A 21,981-nucleotide genomic window follows, 5' to 3' on the forward strand; every position below is an offset into this window, starting at 1 on the left:
TGATATGTGTAATTTATTCTTTGATCTTCTGCCGGGAACTCTGGCATCCATGCGATCTAGTTTCCCAGGGTAGCCTTCGGGGCTTGCTCTAACCCTTGCTATGGCAGGAGGTTTAAAAAACGATGGGCATCATCTTGGGGCGGCTTTGATGACATGCAGTGGGAGCATTTACATTACAATTTTATCTACCAATGGATAAAGCGCACTAGTGACGAACTGACCCGTGAGCCTAAGTGGTTATATGAAAGTAGATAATATGTATGACATTCCCCTCCCGCTCTGCCTTCAGATCTTCACATTGGGGCCTTGGTGCCGCCCACACCTGCCCCGATCACGCTCGGCAGCTCCTGCTGGCCCACGCTGAACAACATCCCGATCGCGCCGCTGACCATTGCCACAACCAAAATACTGACCCCAGCGACCAGGAAGAAGGGCGAGCTAATATCCCTCTTCTGACAAGCTGACCCACCCCATTGGATGGTCTCGGTTGTGCCATCGTCTTTCTCCACGACTGTTGGTTTGCATTGGCAGGCAAAGCAGCTGTCCTCGGCTCCTGAATTGCCTGATCCAGATTTTTTATAGCAGAAGCCGTGACCCGAGCAATTATCCGTTGCTTCGACACAGGTCGAGTTGGAGGCATAGCACACGGGGGTGAGTGTGGACGGCACCGACATGTCTTGGGCCGACCTTTTGAGGGCTCTCAGTTGGTTCGGGTTCGGGGCTCGAGATAGCATGCCGGAAGTACCTCGGCGGGCCAGCTTGTGTTCTGAGTCATTGCGGCGCGGTAGAATCAGGGCAGTGATCTCCTGTTTGCCTGAAGAAGATAATTTGGCTAGAGTGTGGAAGAAGGACTCCAGCGAGTTGGCGACGCGCTCAGAATCACCCGAAGAACTCTGGGGCTGAGAGAAGTGTTTGATTAGTGTCCATCCGTTGAACTCATTGGGGCTTTCCATTACCTTCAATAGTATTCTCGAAGCCGACAGTCCGGGCCCGTCAGGGGTCCAGGTTTCCACCGAATCAATGAGGCCGAGAAAGTCGTGGTCGAGTAAGTTACCCCCGGAGGAGAGAATAGGGTCTTCGGATACGCATTTTTTGGCATTCTAGATGCGACGTGCTCATTAACACGGGGCCATTCGAATCTTGAATTGGCAGCAGAGAGTAGTTACCTCAGAGGTCATTGGCAGACCGGGCGTACTGTGGTAGGTGCAATGTTTGCCATTGATTCCTGTCCCGTCACTTCCGAGGAATGAGTCCAGAGAATCGCTGTCCATGAAATCGGAGGAAGCACGAGGGATGTGGATATAACTTGGTTGGCTCTTTTGGATCGCCGAACCTGTTCGGATAATCAGTCGTCGCCCACGATTCTTAGGGACCAAACAACATACCCACTTGCCCATCGACCCCCTCGAGCAACACCAAGCTTCTTTTGGGGGAGTCATGGCCATCGGCGCCTCCAAATAGCGTGTTATCGGACCGGACAAACTGATTTAACTGATCCGCGGTCTCTGTGTCCATCTTGCCCAGCACGGCTGCGAGAGAGGACTTGGTCCGGAGCTCCACAATCAGCTGCGCGACATCTTCCGAGACGGAGTCTTGTCCATCCTGAAGGTGAAAGGTGAAGAGGGAAGCATCAAAGGCGCTTGCCCCTAGTGCACCTGTGACAGCCAGGGCCAGGAGCCGGGAGGACCAGCGCATATTTGGGGAGGAATGGGAAGTCGGGATGCAGAGAGAATTAATTTCCTAGGGAACGAACTCAAGTTGGAAGGGACAGCAGGTCATGGGGTGATAAGGTCACGTGGCCCCGGGACTCATCCTGCGTGGACTAGCCTGGCCGTCCACGGTTCCGGTCTTCCTCCCCTCTGGCTTTCTTTCTTTTCTTTCTTTTCTTTCGTTCTTTGCTGCCTCTTTTACTCTTCTTTTCAATGCTCCCGCTCAGGCGTCTCCTCCGACCTGCGCGCGCCGCTTCCTCTGTCTTCCGTCGCGCTCCATACTCTCATTATTCAGAGCCTCCAAATGTTCGCCATGTAAGGTTCAGGCGGCCCTGGATCAGGTGTGTATTTCAACCTCCTCCCTCCTGGAGCCATCATGCTCATGCAACTCAGGTCGTTCGTCACAAAGGCCTTGCTCTACGGCACAGCGTTTCATCTCTGGACTACCTTCGTGCTGGTCCGATTCGACGACGACCCGGATGACGCAGACTTGGCTCAGGAACCCAGCCCCAGCCAGGCGGCTGCGCGCCGAAACCTCCACGGCGGCAATGAATCTGGTGGAGGCGATGTCGAAGAGGTGGAAGCAGAGAGTCCTCTGTTCATCCCGTTGGGCTGGTCCTGGCTACAAGAGGGCGAGCGGTACACAGCAGCGGACCCGGAATGGCAACAGTTTGTCAAGATTTCCACGGACCGCCAAAAACTTCAAAACTTGCGAAGTGAGAAGACCCTCGTCCTTTCTGGCTCCCCATTTTTCTGACGGTCACAATAGAGGAACTGGCTACGATCGTACAGGATTCTGTCTCCGGTCGAATTTCGCAAATCCTCGGGGGGCCCATCTCGATCACCGGATTTTGGCTCGTCCATCAGTTCCCGTCCCGCGCTCCACCGTACTACATGCGGTCAGGGTAAGTGCATGTAGCTGCTTGTGGCCGATGTAACACTTGCTGACACCCAACACAGGATCGAGTACTCCGATGACGGTCTATCTTGGGTTTCCAAACCTCTGGATCCCGAAGTGGGTGACCGATTGCAGAGTTACATGAAACCGGTCCACGTGGCTCTCGCGATTAAGGATGCATATATGTTGGTCTTGAAAAGGCAATGGGCCCGCTTTACGGATCCCGAAGGACAGGCGCTGGATGTTGTGGAGGGTCTCTCGGAGGGTCGCCTTTCTCCAAACGGTGAAAACCTGGATGCGGTTCAACAGCGCGAATCTCCCGGTTTGCCAATGCCGGACGGTCTGCAGGAAAACCCCGCACCTAGCTCCATCTCTCACCCATCCTCGATCCTCTCCTCGCTACAACGGCTCCCCCTGCCGAATCTCGGCCCCGGATCCGATCTGTACCTGGCGTCGATGGCTTTCAAGTTGCGCTTGAGCGATTACCGGAGCCGAACTCCACGGACTCCTCGCCGAGGCACCTTCTTTATCTCCGGGCCGGTGGGCCTGAAGGGCCCGAATGGCTTCTGCCGATTCGAAGTGAGGGGCGAGTATGATCCAGCGACCGGACAATGGCGAACGGTGGACCTGTTGCTGAAGGACTTGAACTTCCGGCGACAACGGGCGCTGGGGTGATTGAGACAATAATAATAATGATGACCATGATAATCAATAATGTACATAGTTGCGGTAGTTTAACTAGATCGTGGGGTGATGACGCCAGTCCCCACCCTGGCTTCATCTTCCTCTTCCTCTTCCTTCCTCTTCTTCCTCCTTGTCCCTACATACATAACCAATACCTACACCATGTCTGTGCCGCCCAAATTCGCGGGCCTCAAGCTCGCCTCGGCAGGACCCTCTCCCCACACGCTCGAGCTGTGTAGGTGCTGATTATTCCAACCAACCAACCACTTTTGAACTAACACCCCCGTCCAGATCTCGACTATGTCTGCCCGGTCAGCCTATCCTCGTCAGACAGACCCCATGTACGACCACTGACCGGCCTCTAGTTCTCGGCCAAGCTATTCAACACCTTCTACGCGCTCCGACCGATGATCGCCCAGCAGTACAGTCCGAAACTCCAGGTCATCTTCCGCCAGCATATCCAACCCTGGCACCCGTCGTCGACCCTCGTCCACGAGGCTGGGGCAGCAGTCCTCCGACTTGCCCCCGAGAAGTTCTGGGAATTCAGTGCGGCCTTGTTTCAGCACCAGACCGAGTTCTTCGATGTCAGCGTAGTCAACGAAACCCGGAACAAGACATATGCCCGTCTGGCCAAGGTTGCTGGGAGTGTCGGCGTGGATGAAAAGAAATTCCTGGACTTGCTGACGATCAGCGACACCCCCGGCGAGAACGGCAGTCTGAATAGTGGCAACCAAGTCACCAATGACATTAAATTCATGATCAAGGTAGGCAGCGGGCTGGGCCATCACATCGCATGCTTCTAATATCATCTAGGCTGATCGAGCCCTGGGGGTCCATGTTTCGCCAACGGTGTACTTCAACGTGAGGAGCCCCCCACCCCCACCCCTATGGAAACAAAGAAACCCAAGATACTGACGAGCGCGCAGGGCGTGGAAGAGCCTGGTATCAGCAGCAGCTTCACGGCCGCCCAATGGGAGGAATGGCTGGTCAAGAACGTAGTCTGAGAGCCACCAGGACCGTACATGGTAAGGCAATCGTCCACTTCTTCGGGTCAGGCAATGGAGCAGGAAAACAACAGAGAAAAATAAATGAACCATGTCTCATTTCAAAACTTCCATTACGAAGCTGTAGGGGGGACCCTTATTGAACCCACCGATTCCGCATGTCCATACCATCATGATGGCCCCCAAATGGTATCGTCTCTCCTGGGTTTTGCCAGACAGTGTCATGGTGGTTGGACCTCCGTACCACCACCCGCCGTCGACCTTTCAATGCACCATCGCAACCAGGCTACTGGGTCAGCGGAGGCTGGTAGTTAAGTGGGCGCCTGCTCGGCGGGTTAGCGGCGCGCGAGAAAATGGTGTCCATGGGCAAGACCAACTTGAATAGCAGGATGTGCGGCTCTGGCTCGTGCACCTCGTAGTGTTCCCATCCCAAGCTCTGCGAGAAGCAGGTTAGCCTTGGCTCTCTCGGTCGTATTGGGCGACGCCACCTGTGTGATCCCCAGCGCGCGCCACTCCTCCTCCCACAACAGTTTCAATGTCCCCTTTGCGCTGTCGAAGTACTCGGCCGGGATTTTCTTCAGCATGTTTTTAGGCAGCTGGACATGGCGATATTCAAACTTGTCATCGGAGTACCTGTTTGCGTTAGTGATTGATTTTGGAGGCAGCGGTTCCTTCGGTACCTTGCCGAATAGTGGATTGAGTCGATGAATTCATCCAGCCGTTCTCGCTCGGATTCTAGCAGGAGACGCGGCTTTTTGTTTCTTCTGGTCGGATCGATCTCCATCGGGGAGGGTATGGGAGGATAAACCTGCGGCGATATGTGCAAGGTTTCTGTCAAAGACGAGTAACGGTGGTCAATTTGGCAGATATTGGGAGGCGGAAGGCGAGGCGCGTGAGCTGATCGGGGGGACGAGGAGGCGCTCACCAAATGTATGCACTATTCCGGCGCGTGGATGTGTACTGGCGGAGAAGAGGAAGGGGAAAAAAGAAAACCAAGGGGGAAACGAGCGATAGCAGGGACGGTCGACTTGGGGGTTTGGTTTGTTTTGGAGGGGAAAGAACAAGACCGAGCCGGGACGGTGCCTGGGTGCCTGGGTGCCTGAGGCTGTAATTCCGCTCTGACTAACCACCTGAACCAAGTAACTATGGGCGCGTCTCCCCCAACACGTCCTTCTCTCTGTCGGCTGGCCATTGGAATCTTCGAGATCAGCCATTGCTTTTAAGCGCGCTCTGTGAACCCGCTGAGCTAGCTCTTTGTTTTCTCGCTTCCTTCGCACCTAACTCCGTCACCTCTGCCGACCAGTTCCCAATATGAGCACCAAACGGCGCGTGGCCGCGGCTGCGCCCTCAGAGACCAGGCTCCGTGGACAGAAGCGCCGGAAAGTATCGGTAAGTTTCTCTTCTGTGGATGTCGCGATATGTGGTGTCTCGAGCGGCCGTAGGCGTTGTCGCTGGACGCGCCGTGCGACGGAGCTGGATGAGCAACATCCGAGCGCAAGCCTCGTGCTCAGTTCCTTCATGCGCAAAGACCATTGTTATTCAAGCATGCTAATTCCGGGCGACACGAAATAGGATGATGATGATGACCACATGGACTCCGACACGTCGCGATTGATTACAGACATCGGCTCCGAACTCTTGTCGCAAATCAAGGCGGCAAAGGACCGAAGGTACGCTGCACTCACACACTCATCCATGCGTTGCTTGTTGCCACACGTGCTGACACTGGACCGGGCTCTACTACAGGGGACGTCTCATTGCTGAGGAATTTCTGGAGTTGCCTGACCGAGTACGTCGCGTTGATCTCACGCGCTCCGCAATTGCCTTCGGAGGTTCGGCTAATGCCCAAGCATAGAAGCGGAATGCCGCATATTACAGAGCTATTCCGAGACCCATGGCGTTGGATCTTGTCGAGGTGCGCGCTATCTTCCCCAGTATTGCCTGGGTGTTGCATTTACACCTGCTCACCTGTCCCTTCCACAACAGGATAAGTTGAACAACCACCAGTATGATTCGACAGAGGCATTAGAAGAGGATTTGGATCTCATGGTTGAAAATGCGCAATCATACAACGAAGATTCCAGCCAGATTTTTGCCGATGCGGTGCGCATCCGAAAGATGGTCACTGACCTTTTGCCCAAATTGGTCAAGCAACATGGTGGCCTTCCAGCAGGGGCAAGAGCAAGCGAATATGCGAAAGACAAAGGATCATCGCAGGAGGCCTCAGAGGGCGACGAAGAGGAAGAAGAGGAGGACGAGGAGGGGGATGAGGAGGGGGATGAGGAGGAGGAACAGGATGAGGAGACCGAGGAGAGTTTCGAAGGCGATACCCTCCAACAGGCACAGGATAAGATTATGACAGAGCTGGCACGGCTAAGGGATGACGAGTGAGATTTATGACCGGACCCAATTTCTGCTGTCCTTTGGCTGACCCCTTGATCTAGTGGCGATGAGGTCTCCTATCCGTTCATCGGCAAGCCTGATCGGAATCTCTATCGAGATTACTATGAGATCATCCAGCATCCTGTGTCTCTCAGAAGTATTCAAAAGAAAGTCCGCGGCACAGACATCAGGAACAACCCAACTAAGGTGACCGCGTATCCAACCTGGCAGGCCTTTGAAGAGGAAGTCAGCTACATATGGCGAAATGCCAGAGAATACAACGAGGATGGCAGCGATATCAGCAAGCTCGCGGGCATCTTGGAAGTAAGATCATTTTGATGATTCCTCTAGTCCTCCCATTGACGAACCGACCAGGAATATTTCCGACGGCGAGTTGCAGAAGCCAAAAAGCTGGTCCCGGATCCCCCTCAGGTAGATGGAGACCCCGATCCGCCTCGCATCAAACTGAAGATGGGCTCAATGACGCCCAACCCAATGGGCCAAAAGTTGACATTGAAAATGTCTGCGCAGAACTCGGACCCGTCCTCGCGAGATGATGCACGGCGAGCCGGCGTCACGGTCGATAACGAAGCGCTGAAACGCCAACAGGACCTTGTCCGAGCGGGATCTGTCAGTCAAGAGATCGACGCGCACCGAATGTCCCCTCGGACGAGACTCCGCAGAGGGTTGGCAAGCCCGGGATCGAGCACACCATCCGCCGTAGAGCAATCGCAGGCCGTTCCTATGGGAATTAAGGATGATGTGTCGTCCCCGCACGAGATGTCACAGCCTTATCTGAATGTTCCCATGGGGTATGCCAGACACTCGCTTCCCGGGCCGGGAGGATTACCGTATCACGAGAGTGCGTTTGTCCCAGCCATATCAACCCCTTACATAGTGACCTCTCTGTTAACGATGCGACTAGATCAGACACCGTACCAACAGTCCCCCGGCATGGATTCTCATTTGCGACGGCCCGGACAAGGTTCGTTTTAGACCACCCAGTGTGGTATTGATGCAGCTACTAACCGTGTTCTAGACGCCAGCTCTGCTCTGATCCAGAATATTCAGATACTCACCCATCCAACGCTCTCCTTGCCGCAGGACTTTTGCTTGGATATCCCTCCGTCGGCCACGGTTGCCCAACAGTCTATCACGATCAACCTGCCCTCGTCACATAACCTGCTGACGGTGCGGCCTACCTTAGCATCCAGTACGCCGTTGCGACAGATCAAGCTGGCCACTCTCATGGGCATGCAGCGGCTGAACCCGACATCTGGGGAGGCTACCACACTGAATTATGATATACAGCTGCCGCCGGGCATGAGCAAGGTCGACGTAGAAGCCATTGCAGGACCGGCACGAGGCGTGCCCAAGACCGGCGGATCAGAGGTCGACTATGAGCGAGTCAGCATCTTCTTTAATGTCTTGCGGTAGCCCTCGGGTGTGATTTATCTATCTAGTTAGTCAAGGGATTCTTGTAGTTCATAGTTCACTTGGAGTGTATTGCCAGATGACTAAGCCCGAATCTGATTCCCACCGCGTGTCTTTTAGACTGAACCTGCCGACACCAACTGCCTCACGGAATGGCCCCAACGTCCTCTGTGACTCCCGTTCGGCAACAATGATGCCGGGTACTCCGGCTTGGCCGGATGGCGCTTCTTCAGGTAAGCCCCACGCTGATTGCCACGGTCTGCACACATCTCATCCCTCACGTTCCTTCCCCAGACGACCACCCTTTCTCCGTGGCACACATCCCCGATTCCCTGTTGAGAGCAGAGCTCAGACGACGAGATGCCGACTCGCCAGCATGTGGCACCACTGAGCGCGGGGCCTACAACACTCCATTGCATGTCATGGCGCTATTCCTCATTCTCGGACTCAGCACATTCGGTACGTTCTCAACTCTTTCCTTTCCTGGGCGGGCCCGGCTAATTGCTGTTCGCGTGCAATCAGCATGCTCCTTTCCTATTCTCGCTCGTCGCTTTCCCCGTCTTCCGATCCCACGCCGCTTTCTCTTCATATCAAGACACTTTGGCACTGGTGTGCTCATCGCAACGGCCTTTGTGCATCTGCTTCCGACGGCCTTTGTCTCCTTGACGGACCCATGTCTCCCTCGATTCTGGAGCCAAACGTACCGGGCGATGGCCGGTTTTGTAGCTATGATCTCGGTCTTCGCCGTCGTGTGCGTCGAGATGTTTTTCGCCATGAAAGGTGCGGGCCATGTTCATGGCAATGAGTACGATAATCTTATCGGTGAAATTGGGCGCGACTCGATGAGTGATTTTGGACCCGAGGGCACCAATTATTCGAGACTGGAGGCGGATGAAGCCCCGGACAATATCTGCCTCGACAATATCGACAACCATCGGGCAGAAGCTGCAGACCGGCCATCTGGTTCATCCCATGGGTCTGACCAGCTGCACTTAACAGGCACGCTCTCGGATAAAGAGCACAATTATGGAGAGACCGATGACGATACGCCCGCCAACGGGTGCACGTCTCGACCGTCTCATGCTCAGCCCCCTCGGCCACGTCTGAGTGGAAATTATCGACACCAGACGCACTCGGAGCTGCCGATCCAGAACCCACAACGCCAGCTTCTACAGTGCCTCCTCCTCGAAGCGGGGATTCTGTTTCACAGCATTTTTATTGGCATGGCGCTGAGCGTGGCAACGGGCACTTCATTCATCGTCCTCCTCGTCGCCATCGGTTTTCACCAGACCTTCGAGGGATTTGCGCTTGGGTCTCGAATTGCTTCGCTGATTCCGGATCTCTTCGCACCCTCCTCGATGAAGCCGTGGCTGATGTCACTGGCGTACGGCACGACCACTCCCCTTGGCCAGGCCATCGGCTTGGTGCTCCACAATCTCTATGATCCAGCAAGCACGACGGGTCTTCTCATGGTCGGTATCACCAATGCGATCAGCAGCGGTCTTCTCCTGTTCGCAGGTCTCGTTGAACTCCTGGCGGAGGACTTTCTGAGCGAATCCAGTTATGAGACTCTCAAAGGCCGGCGGCGGATCGAAGCCTGTGTGTCGGTAGCCTGTGGTGCCATCCTGATGGCTTTTGTCGGCGCGTTCGCATGAAATGAGTAATGTTATAGAATTCAGTCCTCGAGAGTGTCCAGTTTTGCTTCGTTTATCTTTTTGTAGTAAATATATCTCGCGTAGATGTGCATTCACTGTACTCCCCAAGAGGACCAAGAATGACCCTCCGTAATTACTTCATCTCAATCGGTAGCCAACTATATATCTGGGTATTCTTATTTTTCGCTCTCTGCATACTCGCACTAGCAGGCGTCATATCGTCCATCATTACCATTCTTTACAGCAGAGACTCAATCACCAGGGCACTCGCACCGCCGCCGCCATTGCAAATTCCAACACAACCCAGCTTGCCCTTCTTGTCCTTCAAGACCCCGATCAAGGTGGCCAGGATGCGAGCACCGCTGGCTCCGAGAGGGTGACCAATCGCCACGGCACCGCCGTGGATATTGACCTTGTCCTCTGAGAGACCGAGGAGTTTCAGGTTGGCCAGTGCCACCACACTGAAGGCTTCGTTGATCTCAAAGGCGTCAATGGCATCCTGGGTCACTCCTGCGTGCTTCAGAGCTTTGGGAATCGCCAACGCAGGGGCGGTTGTGAACTTGCTGGGCTTCTGAGCGGCATCACCCCAACCCAGGATTTTGGCAATGGGCTTCAGGTTAAGCTCGTTGACCTTGGCCTCGGATACCAAGACCACGGCTGAGGCACCATCGTTCAGCGGTGACGAATTCGGCGCGGTCACGGTACCAGTACCGGGAATAAACGCCGGCTTCATGCCGCGAAGCTTGTCGGGGTTGAGCTGGGGGGAAACAAGCACATCGTTAGCTGGGTTCACATAGGTCAATTTGAACTGTGCTTACATTCTTCGGCTCATCATCCTGAGAAACAGTTACGCCAGGCTTCCCCCTGAACCCGGGGATCTCAATGGGCGCAATCTCATAATCGAAAAGGCCAGCCTTTTGCGCGGCCTGGGCCTTCTCGTAGGAGCGGATGGCATAGTCATCCTGCTGCTCACGGTTGAACCCATGATCCTGCGCACACTCCTCGGCTTGCAGGCCCATAAGTTCCTGCTTACCGTAGGCATCCATCAGGCCGTCCTTCATGATACCATCCACTAGGCTCTGGTGACCGTACTTGGCACCGCTGCGCATGTTGGGCAGGTAGTGGGGGGTGTTGGACATGGATTCGGCGCCACCGGCTACAACAATGTCGGCGTTGCCGGTCATGATAGTCTGGGCACCGAGGATGACAGCCTTGAGACCCGAGGCGCACACCTTGTTGACTGTGGTGCAGACGGTAGAGTCCTGAAGCCCAGCACCGATAGCGCATTGCCGGGCAGGGTTCTGGCCGACGCTGCGGAGGAATGGTTAGCTGGGTCCCAACCGATCTGAAGGGTGTACTACTCACTTGGCCGACAGGACATTGCCAAAGAAGACCTCCTCCACGTCAGTCGCGTTGATACCCTCAGCCCGGTCGACGGCCGCTGCAAATGGCGTTAGTATTGGGAAGGGATGTTCACAAGCAGAATTGGACCGCACCTTTGATCGCATGGGAACCCAGCTGCGGGGCCGTCAGACTGGACAGGGAGCTGTACACAGCTGAAGTTAGCAATCCAAGCAACACTGAGTTTCTCTCTCCGCCACTTACCCCAGGAACGAGCCCACCGGAGTGCGGGCCGTCGAGACGATGTAGACAGGGGGCAGGGAAGAAGACATGGTGGGTGGTAGTATGTGAGAAGATGAGAAGAGGAGGAATTGAACGAGAGAGAAAAGGGGGGCAAAAGGGAAAGGCAAGGGAAGAACAGAAGATACAGTGTAGCCCACAGTATGCTCGGTGGGCCGGTGTGACTGAGTGGACGCTCGGGCCACTCAGAACTCTTTCTACTTTATTCTTTCCCGTCCTGCAACTCCCACCCTCCAACCACCCAAACTCCACCCACGATGGACGACCTCTATGATGAGTTTGGTAACTATATCGGTGGCGCCGAGTCCGACGAGGAGGAGGTCCAGCAGGAGGTCCATGCGTTTAATCTGGACGCCTACGACGAGGACGACGAGGAGGAAGATGTGGTCCACGACCAGCAATTAATGGAGGTCGACGGTAAGTTATGCCTCCAAGGATCCGGGGTCTCAGCTCATCAGTTACAGAGGGCCCTTCGAATGCCGTGGTCCTGCACGAGGACAAGCAGTATTATCCCAGCGCATCCCAAGTCTACGGCACCGACGTCGAAACCATGGTCCAGGAAGAAGATGCGCAGCCGCTGTCCGAGCCGATTATCGCCCCCGTTCAGCAAAAGAAGTTTGCAATCGCAGAGACCGAACTCCCGCCCGTGCATTTCTCCCGCGAGTTTATGACAGATCTCCTGAATTTTCCCGAGCAAATACGGAACGTCGCGCTGGCCGGCCACCTGCACCACGGGAAAACCGCGTTTATGGACATGCTGGTGAAGCAGACCCACGATCTGACCGACCGGCTAGAGAAGCGCATCGGCCGACGACGGGAAGAGCAGCTCCGATACACCGACGTTCACTTCCTAGAGCGAGAACGCGGCCTCTCGATCAAATCGGCGCCAATGAGCTTGGTTCTTCAGGGAACCAAGGGCAAGTCGCACCTCCTCAACATTCTTGATACTCCGGGGCATGTCAATTTTGTCGATGAAGTCGCGACCTCGGTCCGCCTGGCCGACGGCGTGGTGCTCGTCGTGGATGTTGTCGAGGGCGTTCAAGCAAACACTGAACAGATCATCAAACATGCGGTCTTAGAGGATATACCCCTAACCCTGGTTGTAAATAAGATGGATCGACTCATTATGGAGCTGAAGCTGCCGCCCAACGACGCCTATTTCAAGCTGAAGCATGTGATCGAAGAAGTCAACACGGTGATCGAGAGTGTTGTGTCAGACCAGGGTGAGAAGCGGCGCTTGAGTCCGGAGAAAGGCAATGTTGCCTTTGCGTCTAGCTCGATGAACTGGTGTTTTACTTTGCAGTCCTTCGCCCGGATGTATGCAGACACTTACCCACGGCTGGATTCGTCGGAGTTTGCTGCGCGACTGTGGGGGGATATCTTCTACAACCCACGGAGCCGCAAGTTTACTCGCAAAGGAGTGGAGGAGAACGCAAAACGGTCGTTTGTCAAGTTTGTCCTGGAGCCCATCTATAAGCTCTACTCCCATACGATCAGTGAGAGCCCAGAGGACCTCAAAGAGACTTTGGCAAGCGTTGGGGTTAGCCTAAAACCATCTCAGCTCAAGTCGGATGCAAAGGAGCTGCTCAACCTGGTTTGTGAGCAATTTTTTGGCCCTGCCACCGGGTTTGTGGATATGCTTGTTCAGCATGTCCCGTCCCCAGTGGAGGGTGCCCAGCACAAATTGGATCGGTACTACACCGGCCCTCTGGACACAAAAGTCGCGGCTTCCATGGCTTCCTGTGACCAGGATGGCCCTCTGGTGATCCACGTCACCAAACTTTTCAGCACAACCGACGCTGCCAGCTTCAATGCCTTTGGAAGGATCATGAGTGGTACGGCTCGACCGGGCCAGCAAGTCCGCGTTCTCGGCGAGGGATACACGCCCGAGGATGAAGAGGACATGGTCGTGGCCACCATTTCGGACACGTGGATTGCGGAGACAGCCTACAACATCTCCACGAATGGTGTTCCCGCCGGGAACTGGGTGCTGCTAGGTGGTGTGGACAATTCCATCGTGAAAACGGCAACTCTGATGCCTCCCAAGTTGGATGATGACGAAGACGCATATATCTTCCGGCCCCTTCGGCACATGACCGAATCCGTCTTCAAAGTCGCGGTCGAGCCAGTCAACCCCTCTGAATTGCCCAAAATGCTGGAAGGGTTGCGCAAAATTAATAAAAGCTACCCGCTCATCTCCACCAAGGTTGAGGAGTCTGGTGAGCATGTAGTCTTGGGAACTGGGGAGCTCTACATGGACTGCGTGATGCATGACCTGCGCAGACTGTATTCCGAGATGGAGATCAAAGTGTCCGACCCCGTCACTCGCTTCTGTGAAACTGTGGTCGAAACCTCCGCGATCATGTGTTATTCGATCACGCCGAACAAAAAGAACAAGATCACCATGATTGCGGAGCCCTTGGACGATGGCATTGCAGAGGGGATCGAAGGGGGCAAGGTCAGCATCAAGGACCCTATTCGCAAGGTGGCTCGGTACTTTGAGGAAAACTATGACTGGGATAAGCTCGCCGCCCGGAGTATCTGGGCATTTGGCCCCGAGGAGATGGGCCCCAATATCCTCCAGGATGATACATTACCGTCGCAAGTGGACAAGAAGCTTCTCGGCACCGTTCGGGACTCCATCACCCAGGGCTTCAGCTGGGGTACGCGAGAGGGTCCCTTGTGTGAAGAACGTGAGTAGTTACTCTCCCGAAATCCATTGGTACTCACTGACTCTTTCGTTAGCGATTCGGAACACCAAGTTTAAACTCACCGATGTGTCCCTTGCCGATCAAGCCATCTACCGTGGAGGAGGTCAGGTTATTCCCACCGCCCGCCGGGCCGTGTATTCGTCATTCCTGATGGCATCTCCTCGTCTCATGGAACCGATCTATTCTTGTACGATGACGGGTCCCGCCGATGCCGTCGCTTCGGTCTACACGGTCCTGTCCCGGCGCAGAGGCCATGTCCTCTCGGACGGTCCGATTGCCGGTACGCCATTGTATTCCGTCCGCGGATTGATCCCGGTGATCGATTCATTCGGGTTTGAAACCGATCTACGGATCCATACTCAGGGTCAGGCCAAGCTCAGTCTCGCTTTTGATAAATGGAGTGTGGTGCCCGGCGACCCGCTAGACCGAGACGTCAAACTCAAGCCGCTGGAAATGGCGCCAGCGATGGCTACTGCGCGAGACTTTGTCCTGAAGACGAGGCGCCGCAAAGGCCTGGCGGAGGATGTCACGGTCAGCAAGTTCTTGGAGCCGGAGCTATGGAAGGGTCTGAAGGAGAGTGGCGTTTTGGACTCATGATGAAAAAAAGGGTTGGATGGGAATCTGGAGTCATCTTATTAGGAGTTTTGCCCATGTACTCTATCTTTAATAGACACTACGCTGGTGGTTGATTTGGTGTCATAGCAAAGTGGTCTCATTGTCATCGTGTCAGGTGTGCCGCGTAAACATCATGGTCTCGAGGGACCGCGGCGCCAGTGTTAAAATTACATAGATTGGCGTGGAATCACTTGCAGGTTTCCAACATCTTGGCAATAACCTTCATCAGCGCTCCATTCTCCAGCGCGGCAGCGACCCGTTCCTTATCCGCGAGCTGCTTGTTGACCTCATCTGCCGTGCTGTGGGTTCCTTCCTTAATGCGCACATCCAGGCGGAAGCGAGGAGGCAGCGACTGCTCCAGTCGAACCCGCACCCCAAGACCGATGACGGTAGCCAGGCTGCAGTGGGTGATGGTGGGAGTGATGAGGACGGTGACGGTCTGTAGAGGCGAACCAGGGACGTTTGGGAGGGTTGGGGTGATTTTGATGTCGGGCAGCGAGACAACAGCCAGCTCTCCCAGCGAGACGGGATGCTCGGGGTCCGAAACCGAGCCTATGAGATCTGCTGGCTTGTGAGTGACCGCCCACACTAGACGAAGGCAGGGTGAGATCTTACCGTAAATCTCCTGCTCATCGATCAGCTCCTCAAGTAGATTGTCATCATCCGAGTCAGAGGACTCGTAGGGGCTGGTGCAGAGGAAGTCTGCAGGGTTGGCAGGCGAGGGCAGAGCCGACGCAAAGATGCCCGTGCCGTAGCCTGGCTTGTGCGGGACCGCAGGGCGTAGACGGGTGGGCAGGTCAGCCGCGTCGAGGATGGTCGGGTTGGAGTTCTGCATCTCAGCCATGGTGAAAGGGGGTGGGGTGAGAAGCAGTGCAAAGAAGGACACGGAGTTGGAGGAACAAGAAAAGAAAGAAAGGTATGCGATAACGGCAAAGGGTCTTATCGCTATCACGTGCCCTAGCTAGACCAACCTCGGGTGTGTGAGCAGAAGCAAACCGAATAAACTGGGGAAAAATAGGGGCTCATCACCAGGTTAACTCAGGGGCTGAGTCCTCTTTCGACTGGGGCATTTTGCCTAATAACTATCGTACCCGTAGTGGTTTCCCCATATCTAGATTAGTTACTCTGGTGGCCACCAACTCTATAACTACTTACTTGGAGGAGATTTCCACCCCGAGGATGTCGAGGGCCTCTTTCCTTTTACTATATACATGTAGATTTCAATATTATTGAATCATAATGCCACATAGTCCTGTATGGAGTATAATAATCATAGTGATCGGTATACAAACGATCTGCCGCTCTCCACCTTCGGTTCCACTTGGCAACCTGGCCGCCCCTCAATAATCCTCTCTCGCTCAGCTTCACCTCCTCAGCGGCCCTTCCTCCTCCCCCCCTCCTGTTATCTCTCCCCTTCGGTCCCAATTTTTTCTCTTCCGACCGTGTCGACATCATGGCCACCTAATACCTCTCTCTTGTTCAGTCTGTTCGACAAGCTGCTCATGCTCTCAGTCTCTGCGGTTCTCGTTCGTCCAACCGCGCTTCCCCTGCCCAATTCGACGGCAATGCGCCCGGCCGTTTCATCGACTTGAATCATCCCCTATGACCACCTCGCGACTCTATTTCCGATCATCCCGTCCGATTCCCGTGTCCTCCATTAGCCCCAGCTCCTCTCCAGCAGGATCGCACTATCCCGCTCTTGTCGCGTTTGTGTGAATGGGTCCTCTGAGGAGTTTCGATGACCTACTCCTGTTCGACGCTTTCTCGACACCCTATTTCTCTTAACCTTTTCCGATGTCTATTGCTGGCTACAACACTACCCTTGTGCATATAAACCCTGCTTCTGTTTTCTGCCGACGTCATCGCTGCGGGCTGATACGAGCTCTCTTCCCGATCTCAACGTGATCCAAAGGCGGGCCTTTGCACATATATCCCTCCGGAGTTCCTCGGATATCGTCTTGACTATTTCATGAAATCGGAATTGACCCAAAATATCAACTGTACACCTTCGCCAACTCAAAACTCTGTCACCAGGGATGCAGGGTTACACTTTTACGCCTCCGTCGGGGCCTCCTCGAGAAGGCCAGAAAAGTCCGTCATACCCCAGAAAGCTGATGCGTTTACTTCGTGTCATACCAAGTGGCTGCTGATCTGATTTCCGTATAGATTATGTGTTTGTGGACGAACATAACCGGCATAAGAGACTGAAAGGTATGCGAAAAAAAATCTCCAAATCTCATGTGTCAGATACTGATGCGCGCGATACCCAGTGATGCGGGCATGTAATGGTTGCCGGAAAAGAAAAATCAAATGCGACGCGGCCACAACGAATACATGGCCTTGTTCCGCATGCACTCGGCTGAAGCTCGTTTGTGTTCCTCCGACTATCGGCCAAGATGGAGAATTTCCAGAAGCCCAGGGTGATCTAGCTTCAACAGACACTGGAGGGAGCTCTGGCCCTCCCGAAGCTTCGCACCATTCTTTTCCGGTGCCTCCGACATACAGGGACAATAGCCAAGCGGCAATGGGCACGATGCCCTCTTATGACTCAATGGGGATGTATTCCCAATTCGTCCAGGCGCCTCAAGGCCAGCCCAGTATATACAGCTCGCCTCCGATGGCAATGCCACAGCAATCATATCGACAACCACAGCATTTCCCAGCACAACCACAGATGTATGTGGAGCCGGAACAATCAACAGCGGAGAACCTCAGCGAGGTCCTTGGCGAGTTGAAGATCGACGAGACTGGTATCGGTACGGTTCCTCCTCTCGCCTACTCTAAATCGCTGTCAAACAGCCAGGAATAACGCCACTGACATTTTTATTCAAGCCCCATACATCAGAAGACAGAGGGCGGACCGTGTCGAGCCTGATGCCCCTGTTCAAGACGATGCTGAGGACAGACTCCCGCCTCTGAGCACTGGAGCCGGCGCAACGATTCGTATCCCACCCGAGCTCATGCCTACGGACGAAGATGTGATGGCTTATTTCAAGATTTTCTTTGATGACATTCACCCCTACGTGCCAGTTATCCCTCGTTCCCATCTTTACTATCAATGGCAAAACGATCGGAGTTCCATCTCCCCTCTCCTTCTTGAAGCGCTGTTTGCATGCGCGGGTCGACTGTCCGACGAGGCTTCAGAAGGTGCCCAGTGGCTCGCGTTGGCAAACAGTAAGTCGAAACCGATTTACTTCCAATCTCGTCCAAATTACTTGTGCTAATTATTCTGGCAGGGCACGAGCCGAGTTTCATGGATGTTCCACGGCTGAGTACCATACAAGCGTTGCTTCTTCTGTTGAAGGCCAGAGAATCCCGCCCAAAGAAAGGATATTACTACAGATCTTGGCAGACTGTCAAGACCATTGTATCCATGGCCAAGGATTTGGACATTCATGAGCACTACAGTCTTCACGCGGAAGGCAAGCCTTGTGACCTCAGCCCGATTGAATGTTTGGTGTCCACACGAGTATGGCAGACTCTGTTGGTGGTTGAAGTCATGATTGGAGGACCTCAAGGTAACCTTTAACCTCCTTATCCTTTTTGCCCCAAATGGTTGTCTAACTGGGTCGTTCAGGCCGATCCGATTTTGGCGTCGATCCAGAGACAGTGGACATGCGTCCGACGTTGGACATCCGAGGTCTCGATCAGTACGAGGTTGACCGCTCCCGACAGCATGCCTATTTTGTTCGCAATGCTCACCATATTCGCATCATCGCGGATGTCTATCACAAAGTAAAGAAACAGAAGGATTGGGAAGCCGATCCTCGCTTTGCGCAAAAAAATCCGCTCTTTTCCGACTGGCTTCATAACTTACCCCCGGACTTGCAGGTCAATTACCCAGCTGATGGTTCCCCTCCATGGCTCCCATCACACTTTGTGGGCAATATGCATTCGCACTGCCACCTTGGGATTATTCTCTTGCATCGCCCGCAACTGCTTGCATCACAATCATTCACAGCCGGGGGTGGCTGGAAGGTTCATATGTCACTGTGCTATTCTTCTGCTCGAAGCCTGTGTCGACTCCAAGAGGCCATCCTCAAACAGTTTGGCCTATCTGGCCTCTTGTATATGCAGAGAGGTATTAACTTTGCCATCTATTGCATTCTCACATGTACCATGCTACACCTGGTTTGTATTCCTCCACACGGATTTCCCCCGTATGCGTCTGACATCTGCAGGTTGCCATCACTTCTCCCGATCCTCAGTTTAACTCAGACGCCCGTGAGTATTTCACTCGCCATATGCGAATTCTGGAGCGATGCTCGGCTGCCTGGCCGATGCCGGAAATCCAAGCTCAGATCGACTCCTTGAGACTGGCCTTCTCCGCCGACACGAGTCGTCCGTTTGAACTGAAACCGAGCTTTCCGTACGGAAGTCCTTCGGAGCCATATCATCCCAGCCCGCCACTTGACGCGCATTATCATCCGCATCTTAGTCAAGTCCCAACCAATGTCCAATCCAGAGTGGGTTTCAACATGCATCCATTAACCCCTCCAATTTCGGCTGGTACTGAAGACTCGAAGTCCGACACATCCTCCCAGTTGCAGTCCCTAGGAATGGTACCTCACCAGCCCCCTACAACTCATCCACTGGATGCACCGTTGGTAGACGAAAATACTTGGGACCCGACTCGAATAATCAAGTACGTGATCATCAGTAATATACTTGCGTGTGATATCGTATCTTTGCTGACCCAGGATTTCATCTAGTCAGTGGGACATGGCCTTCTCCGTCGCACCCTCCTCCGTCAGCACGAATTCGCCCCCGATGCCGATGAACAGCGCGGCCCAGACCGTACCAAATATGGTGCATGATCAGTACGTTCAGTACGACTCGCCCACTAAAGTGACTTCTGTTGCACCGCAGCAGTCTATTTCTCCACAATTCCAACAACCTCCGATGATGATCACGGCCCGAGATTGGCAGCAAAGCGTTGCTAGCGTGTATGACCCTCAGGGCCTGAAACGGCGGTGGAACTACTCTGTTGATCTCGGCTCCCAAGATCCTATGGTGAAGCGGCAACGTGGATGAAATCTTCTACCGCCTGAAATCTCTCTTCTGGACGGGCCCCTTTCGGCTTCTTTGTCTCTTGTCTTGGTATACATATATCTCTTACATTTGGCTTTCTGTTTCATAATGGGCGCCAAGGAACATAAAGCAAGGTGTCATGAGAATACAACTTGGGCACAGCGACAGTGGACGGGATGTGATGTTGATTGCAATGCAGGCACCGCTGGCTACTTGACATGACCAATTTCGCGAATTCTGCTGTACATCTGAGGTCCCTCTCTCTCCCCTGCCCTCGGGTTCACTGTTTTGGTGGGTCGCATGGAACCTAGAACCGGAATGCAATAACTTCAATATCTCCCTTAGTATCAGAAAGTCGGCATCCGTCGTGTAGATCGTGAAAGAAGAGTCGGAGCTGCGACCCTTCTTCGGGTGTTTGTTTTCTTGAGGCTTTCGGTTTGTCGTTGGAGAATATAGACTCGAGGGGACCCAAAGTAAGAGACAAGATAATTGCAACGCCAAGAAATAAAGATCGGAGGCTGCTCCCCGCATCAAAAAGAGACTATTTTTTTGTGGCTAGATTCTCGACATAGATGCGAGTCATCACTTCCGGACATATTCATGGCTGGAGCAGCTTAAGCCGCCCTGTCGCCGTGGACACAGTCAACCACGCCGACCAATGCCGATTCTTTCCTCGCGGGATCGCACAATCCTCGCCTTGTCGCCTGGCAGGGGCTTCAACTCGTCGCTCGGGTCAAAACCGACCGCCGAAGTACCCTTGGCATGATCGGGCTGCTTGTTTTCTTCGGCCAGCTTGCGAAGTCGCGCTTCCTCAAATGCAGCGACGTCTTCCGACGTGACTGCGATGGCTGTAGGTTTTCGTCGAAGCATATTATTGATGACTGAGGATGGTTGTAGGAGCCGGGGTGTGTTTACTCTGTTTCTGCCAGCGGATGGGCGGTGGGCACGTGACCTCCATGCACAGTCTTCTTTCCGTCTCCGTGCCTGCCTTGTTCGTTCTTCATCTCCATCCCTCGGCGCACCATGTTTCGCCCACAGCTTCGGCAGGCGCTGCATTGTGATCGCGCCCGGATTTCAGTGTTCACTCCTGCCCGTCAACTATCAGTTACCGGTCCACTGGCTGCGGACAAGAGCCAGTCTTCAGGTATGTCCGGCCCCAAGACAGCCATGTTCAATTGGACACCCAGAACTTGAGAGCAAAGTTTTAAGCCGTCAATTCTTCGTTTTTCGTACTAATTTCGCTCCCCAAACAGCCCAACCCGGACAAAATCGACGCGGTCCCTCTTCTTCATCGGCCGGCCCTCAGAAGAGTGCGCGAGGAATCGATGCACGATCATTCGCAGCACCACGGGCTGGCGGAGAGCCTGCAAAGATTCTTCGAACCGCACGACTGCGGCGGGGCCCTGCAGCCCGCAAGCCCGGCAAACCGCCAGCGAAAGGGGCTGCGAAGGGAAAGAAACAGCAACGGGCGCGAGGTCCAAGGAGATCTGAAGCGGATGAGGGCGATGATTTCGGGGCATCTGATATCGACAAAATCGAACAGGAGCAGATGCTCCAGTCTCGACCGCGTCCCACGCGCTACGAACCCCAGGATATCGGCTTCTCCTCGCTCAAGGAGACCTGGCCCTCTCTCCCAACAGACGCAAATTCACGGTCAGCGGCCGTTTTCGAAAAGTTGTCCAGTTTAAGTGGCCGCTTTGCCAATGGATACGTCCCGCCATATGAATTGGGAAGACGGCTGTGGAAGGGCCAGAGCGTGCTCTTCTTCAACGAAGAGGAAAAGGCAGAGGCTCTGCAAGAGACTAAGCGGTTGGCCCAGCTGCGTGCCGACAAGTTGTCACAGAAGAAGGGTGAGAATATGGAGCCCAAGGAGATCGATTTCGCACCCATCAACGCGGAGACCACCAGCGGCTTGATGGAGACACTTGCGCAAGGGAAATACCCCACGTTGGACGCAGACAAGGACCAATTACCCGCAATCAGCAACGTGATGAGGAACCTGCGCAACAACGGGACCTACCAGTCGGCGGGCAAGCAGCCCCAGTTTGTGACCAAAGTCGAGTCGCTGCTCGCCGGGCCCAAGGTCAAGCGCACTTAGCGATATGCTGTTTCTGTGAGGGTAACTAACTGTACGATATCACTTTTTCTTGCCCATATCGGGGCCTCTGGTGTACCTAGATATACATATGACAATTTTTTCTTTTTATATTACAAAAG

The 21,981-nt window shown here is 54.2% G+C and overlaps 12 protein-coding genes across 12 annotated transcripts; 7 read left to right on the forward strand and 5 right to left on the reverse strand.

Moving 5' to 3' along the window:
* Window positions 1-293: 293 nt before the first annotated feature.
* On the reverse strand, window positions 294-1,695 carry N7474_002665 (DUF3844 domain-containing protein; the record flags this gene model as incomplete). Its single annotated transcript, XM_057194080.1, has 3 exons — window positions 294-1,100; window positions 1,167-1,333; window positions 1,386-1,695. The coding sequence occupies 3 exons, from the start codon at window positions 1,693-1,695 to the stop codon at window positions 294-296; spliced, it is 1,284 nt and encodes a 427-aa protein (XP_057055435.1).
* A 227-nt stretch (window positions 1,696-1,922) lies between these two features.
* N7474_002666 (uncharacterized protein) lies at window positions 1,923-3,282 on the forward strand (the record flags this gene model as incomplete). Its single annotated transcript, XM_057194081.1, has 4 exons — window positions 1,923-2,050; window positions 2,103-2,382; window positions 2,481-2,614; window positions 2,670-3,282. The coding sequence occupies 4 exons, from the start codon at window positions 1,923-1,925 to the stop codon at window positions 3,280-3,282; spliced, it is 1,155 nt and encodes a 384-aa protein (XP_057055436.1).
* A 171-nt stretch (window positions 3,283-3,453) lies between these two features.
* On the forward strand, window positions 3,454-4,295 carry N7474_002667 (DsbA family protein; the record flags this gene model as incomplete). Its single annotated transcript, XM_057194082.1, has 5 exons — window positions 3,454-3,526; window positions 3,583-3,602; window positions 3,657-4,055; window positions 4,105-4,152; window positions 4,218-4,295. The coding sequence occupies 5 exons, from the start codon at window positions 3,454-3,456 to the stop codon at window positions 4,293-4,295; spliced, it is 618 nt and encodes a 205-aa protein (XP_057055437.1).
* A 335-nt stretch (window positions 4,296-4,630) lies between these two features.
* On the reverse strand, window positions 4,631-5,079 carry N7474_002668 (cyclin-dependent protein kinase regulatory subunit CKS1; the record flags this gene model as incomplete). The annotated part of the gene is made up of 2 exons (XM_057194083.1): window positions 4,631-4,928; window positions 4,976-5,079. The coding sequence occupies 2 exons, from the start codon at window positions 5,077-5,079 to the stop codon at window positions 4,631-4,633; spliced, it is 402 nt and encodes a 133-aa protein (XP_057055438.1).
* An 806-nt stretch (window positions 5,080-5,885) lies between these two features.
* N7474_002669 (bromodomain-containing protein) lies at window positions 5,886-8,114 on the forward strand (the record flags this gene model as incomplete). Its single annotated transcript, XM_057194084.1, has 5 exons — window positions 5,886-5,965; window positions 6,146-6,682; window positions 6,740-7,001; window positions 7,053-7,666; window positions 7,724-8,114. 5 exons carry the CDS (start codon window positions 5,886-5,888, stop codon window positions 8,112-8,114), a joined length of 1,884 nt encoding a protein of 627 aa, XP_057055439.1.
* Window positions 8,115-8,329: 215 nt separating this feature from the next.
* N7474_002670 (putative ZIP family zinc transporter) lies at window positions 8,330-9,766 on the forward strand (the record flags this gene model as incomplete). The annotated part of the gene is made up of 1 exon (XM_057194085.1): window positions 8,330-9,766. One exon carries the CDS (start codon window positions 8,330-8,332, stop codon window positions 9,764-9,766), a length of 1,437 nt encoding a protein of 478 aa, XP_057055440.1.
* A 238-nt stretch (window positions 9,767-10,004) lies between these two features.
* On the reverse strand, window positions 10,005-11,439 carry erg10B (acetyl-CoA C-acetyltransferase; the record flags this gene model as incomplete). Its single annotated transcript, XM_057194086.1, has 5 exons — window positions 10,005-10,523; window positions 10,585-11,077; window positions 11,132-11,207; window positions 11,263-11,312; window positions 11,372-11,439. The coding sequence occupies 5 exons, from the start codon at window positions 11,437-11,439 to the stop codon at window positions 10,005-10,007; spliced, it is 1,206 nt and encodes a 401-aa protein (XP_057055441.1).
* Window positions 11,440-11,664: 225 nt separating this feature from the next.
* N7474_002672 (U5 snRNP component Snu114, putative) lies at window positions 11,665-14,715 on the forward strand (the record flags this gene model as incomplete). The annotated part of the gene is made up of 3 exons (XM_057194087.1): window positions 11,665-11,824; window positions 11,872-14,100; window positions 14,153-14,715. 3 exons carry the CDS (start codon window positions 11,665-11,667, stop codon window positions 14,713-14,715), a joined length of 2,952 nt encoding a protein of 983 aa, XP_057055442.1.
* A 205-nt stretch (window positions 14,716-14,920) lies between these two features.
* N7474_002673 (iron-sulfur cluster assembly protein CIA2) lies at window positions 14,921-15,577 on the reverse strand (the record flags this gene model as incomplete). The annotated part of the gene is made up of 1 exon (XM_057194088.1): window positions 14,921-15,577. The coding sequence occupies one exon, from the start codon at window positions 15,575-15,577 to the stop codon at window positions 14,921-14,923; it is 657 nt and encodes a 218-aa protein (XP_057055443.1).
* A 1,192-nt stretch (window positions 15,578-16,769) lies between these two features.
* Window positions 16,770-19,767, forward strand: N7474_002674 (Zn(II)2Cys6 transcription factor; the record flags this gene model as incomplete). Its single annotated transcript, XM_057194089.1, has 7 exons — window positions 16,770-16,872; window positions 17,004-17,489; window positions 17,566-17,907; window positions 17,970-18,251; window positions 18,311-18,864; window positions 18,915-19,378; window positions 19,446-19,767. 7 exons carry the CDS (start codon window positions 16,770-16,772, stop codon window positions 19,765-19,767), a joined length of 2,553 nt encoding a protein of 850 aa, XP_057055444.1.
* Window positions 19,768-20,406: 639 nt separating this feature from the next.
* On the reverse strand, window positions 20,407-20,634 carry N7474_002675 (CDC26 family anaphase-promoting complex subunit; the record flags this gene model as incomplete). The annotated part of the gene is made up of 1 exon (XM_057194090.1): window positions 20,407-20,634. The coding sequence occupies one exon, from the start codon at window positions 20,632-20,634 to the stop codon at window positions 20,407-20,409; it is 228 nt and encodes a 75-aa protein (XP_057055445.1).
* Window positions 20,635-20,787: 153 nt separating this feature from the next.
* N7474_002676 (uncharacterized protein) lies at window positions 20,788-21,862 on the forward strand (the record flags this gene model as incomplete). Its single annotated transcript, XM_057194091.1, has 2 exons — window positions 20,788-20,908; window positions 21,018-21,862. 2 exons carry the CDS (start codon window positions 20,788-20,790, stop codon window positions 21,860-21,862), a joined length of 966 nt encoding a protein of 321 aa, XP_057055446.1.
* Between the last annotated feature and the right edge of the window lie 119 nt (window positions 21,863-21,981).

This window comes from Penicillium riverlandense, assembly GCF_028828495.1.
Source record: "Penicillium riverlandense strain IBT 135883 chromosome Unknown utg000002l_segment0_segment0, whole genome shotgun sequence".
In the NCBI taxonomy this organism is placed as follows: domain Eukaryota; kingdom Fungi; phylum Ascomycota; class Eurotiomycetes; order Eurotiales; family Aspergillaceae; genus Penicillium; species Penicillium riverlandense.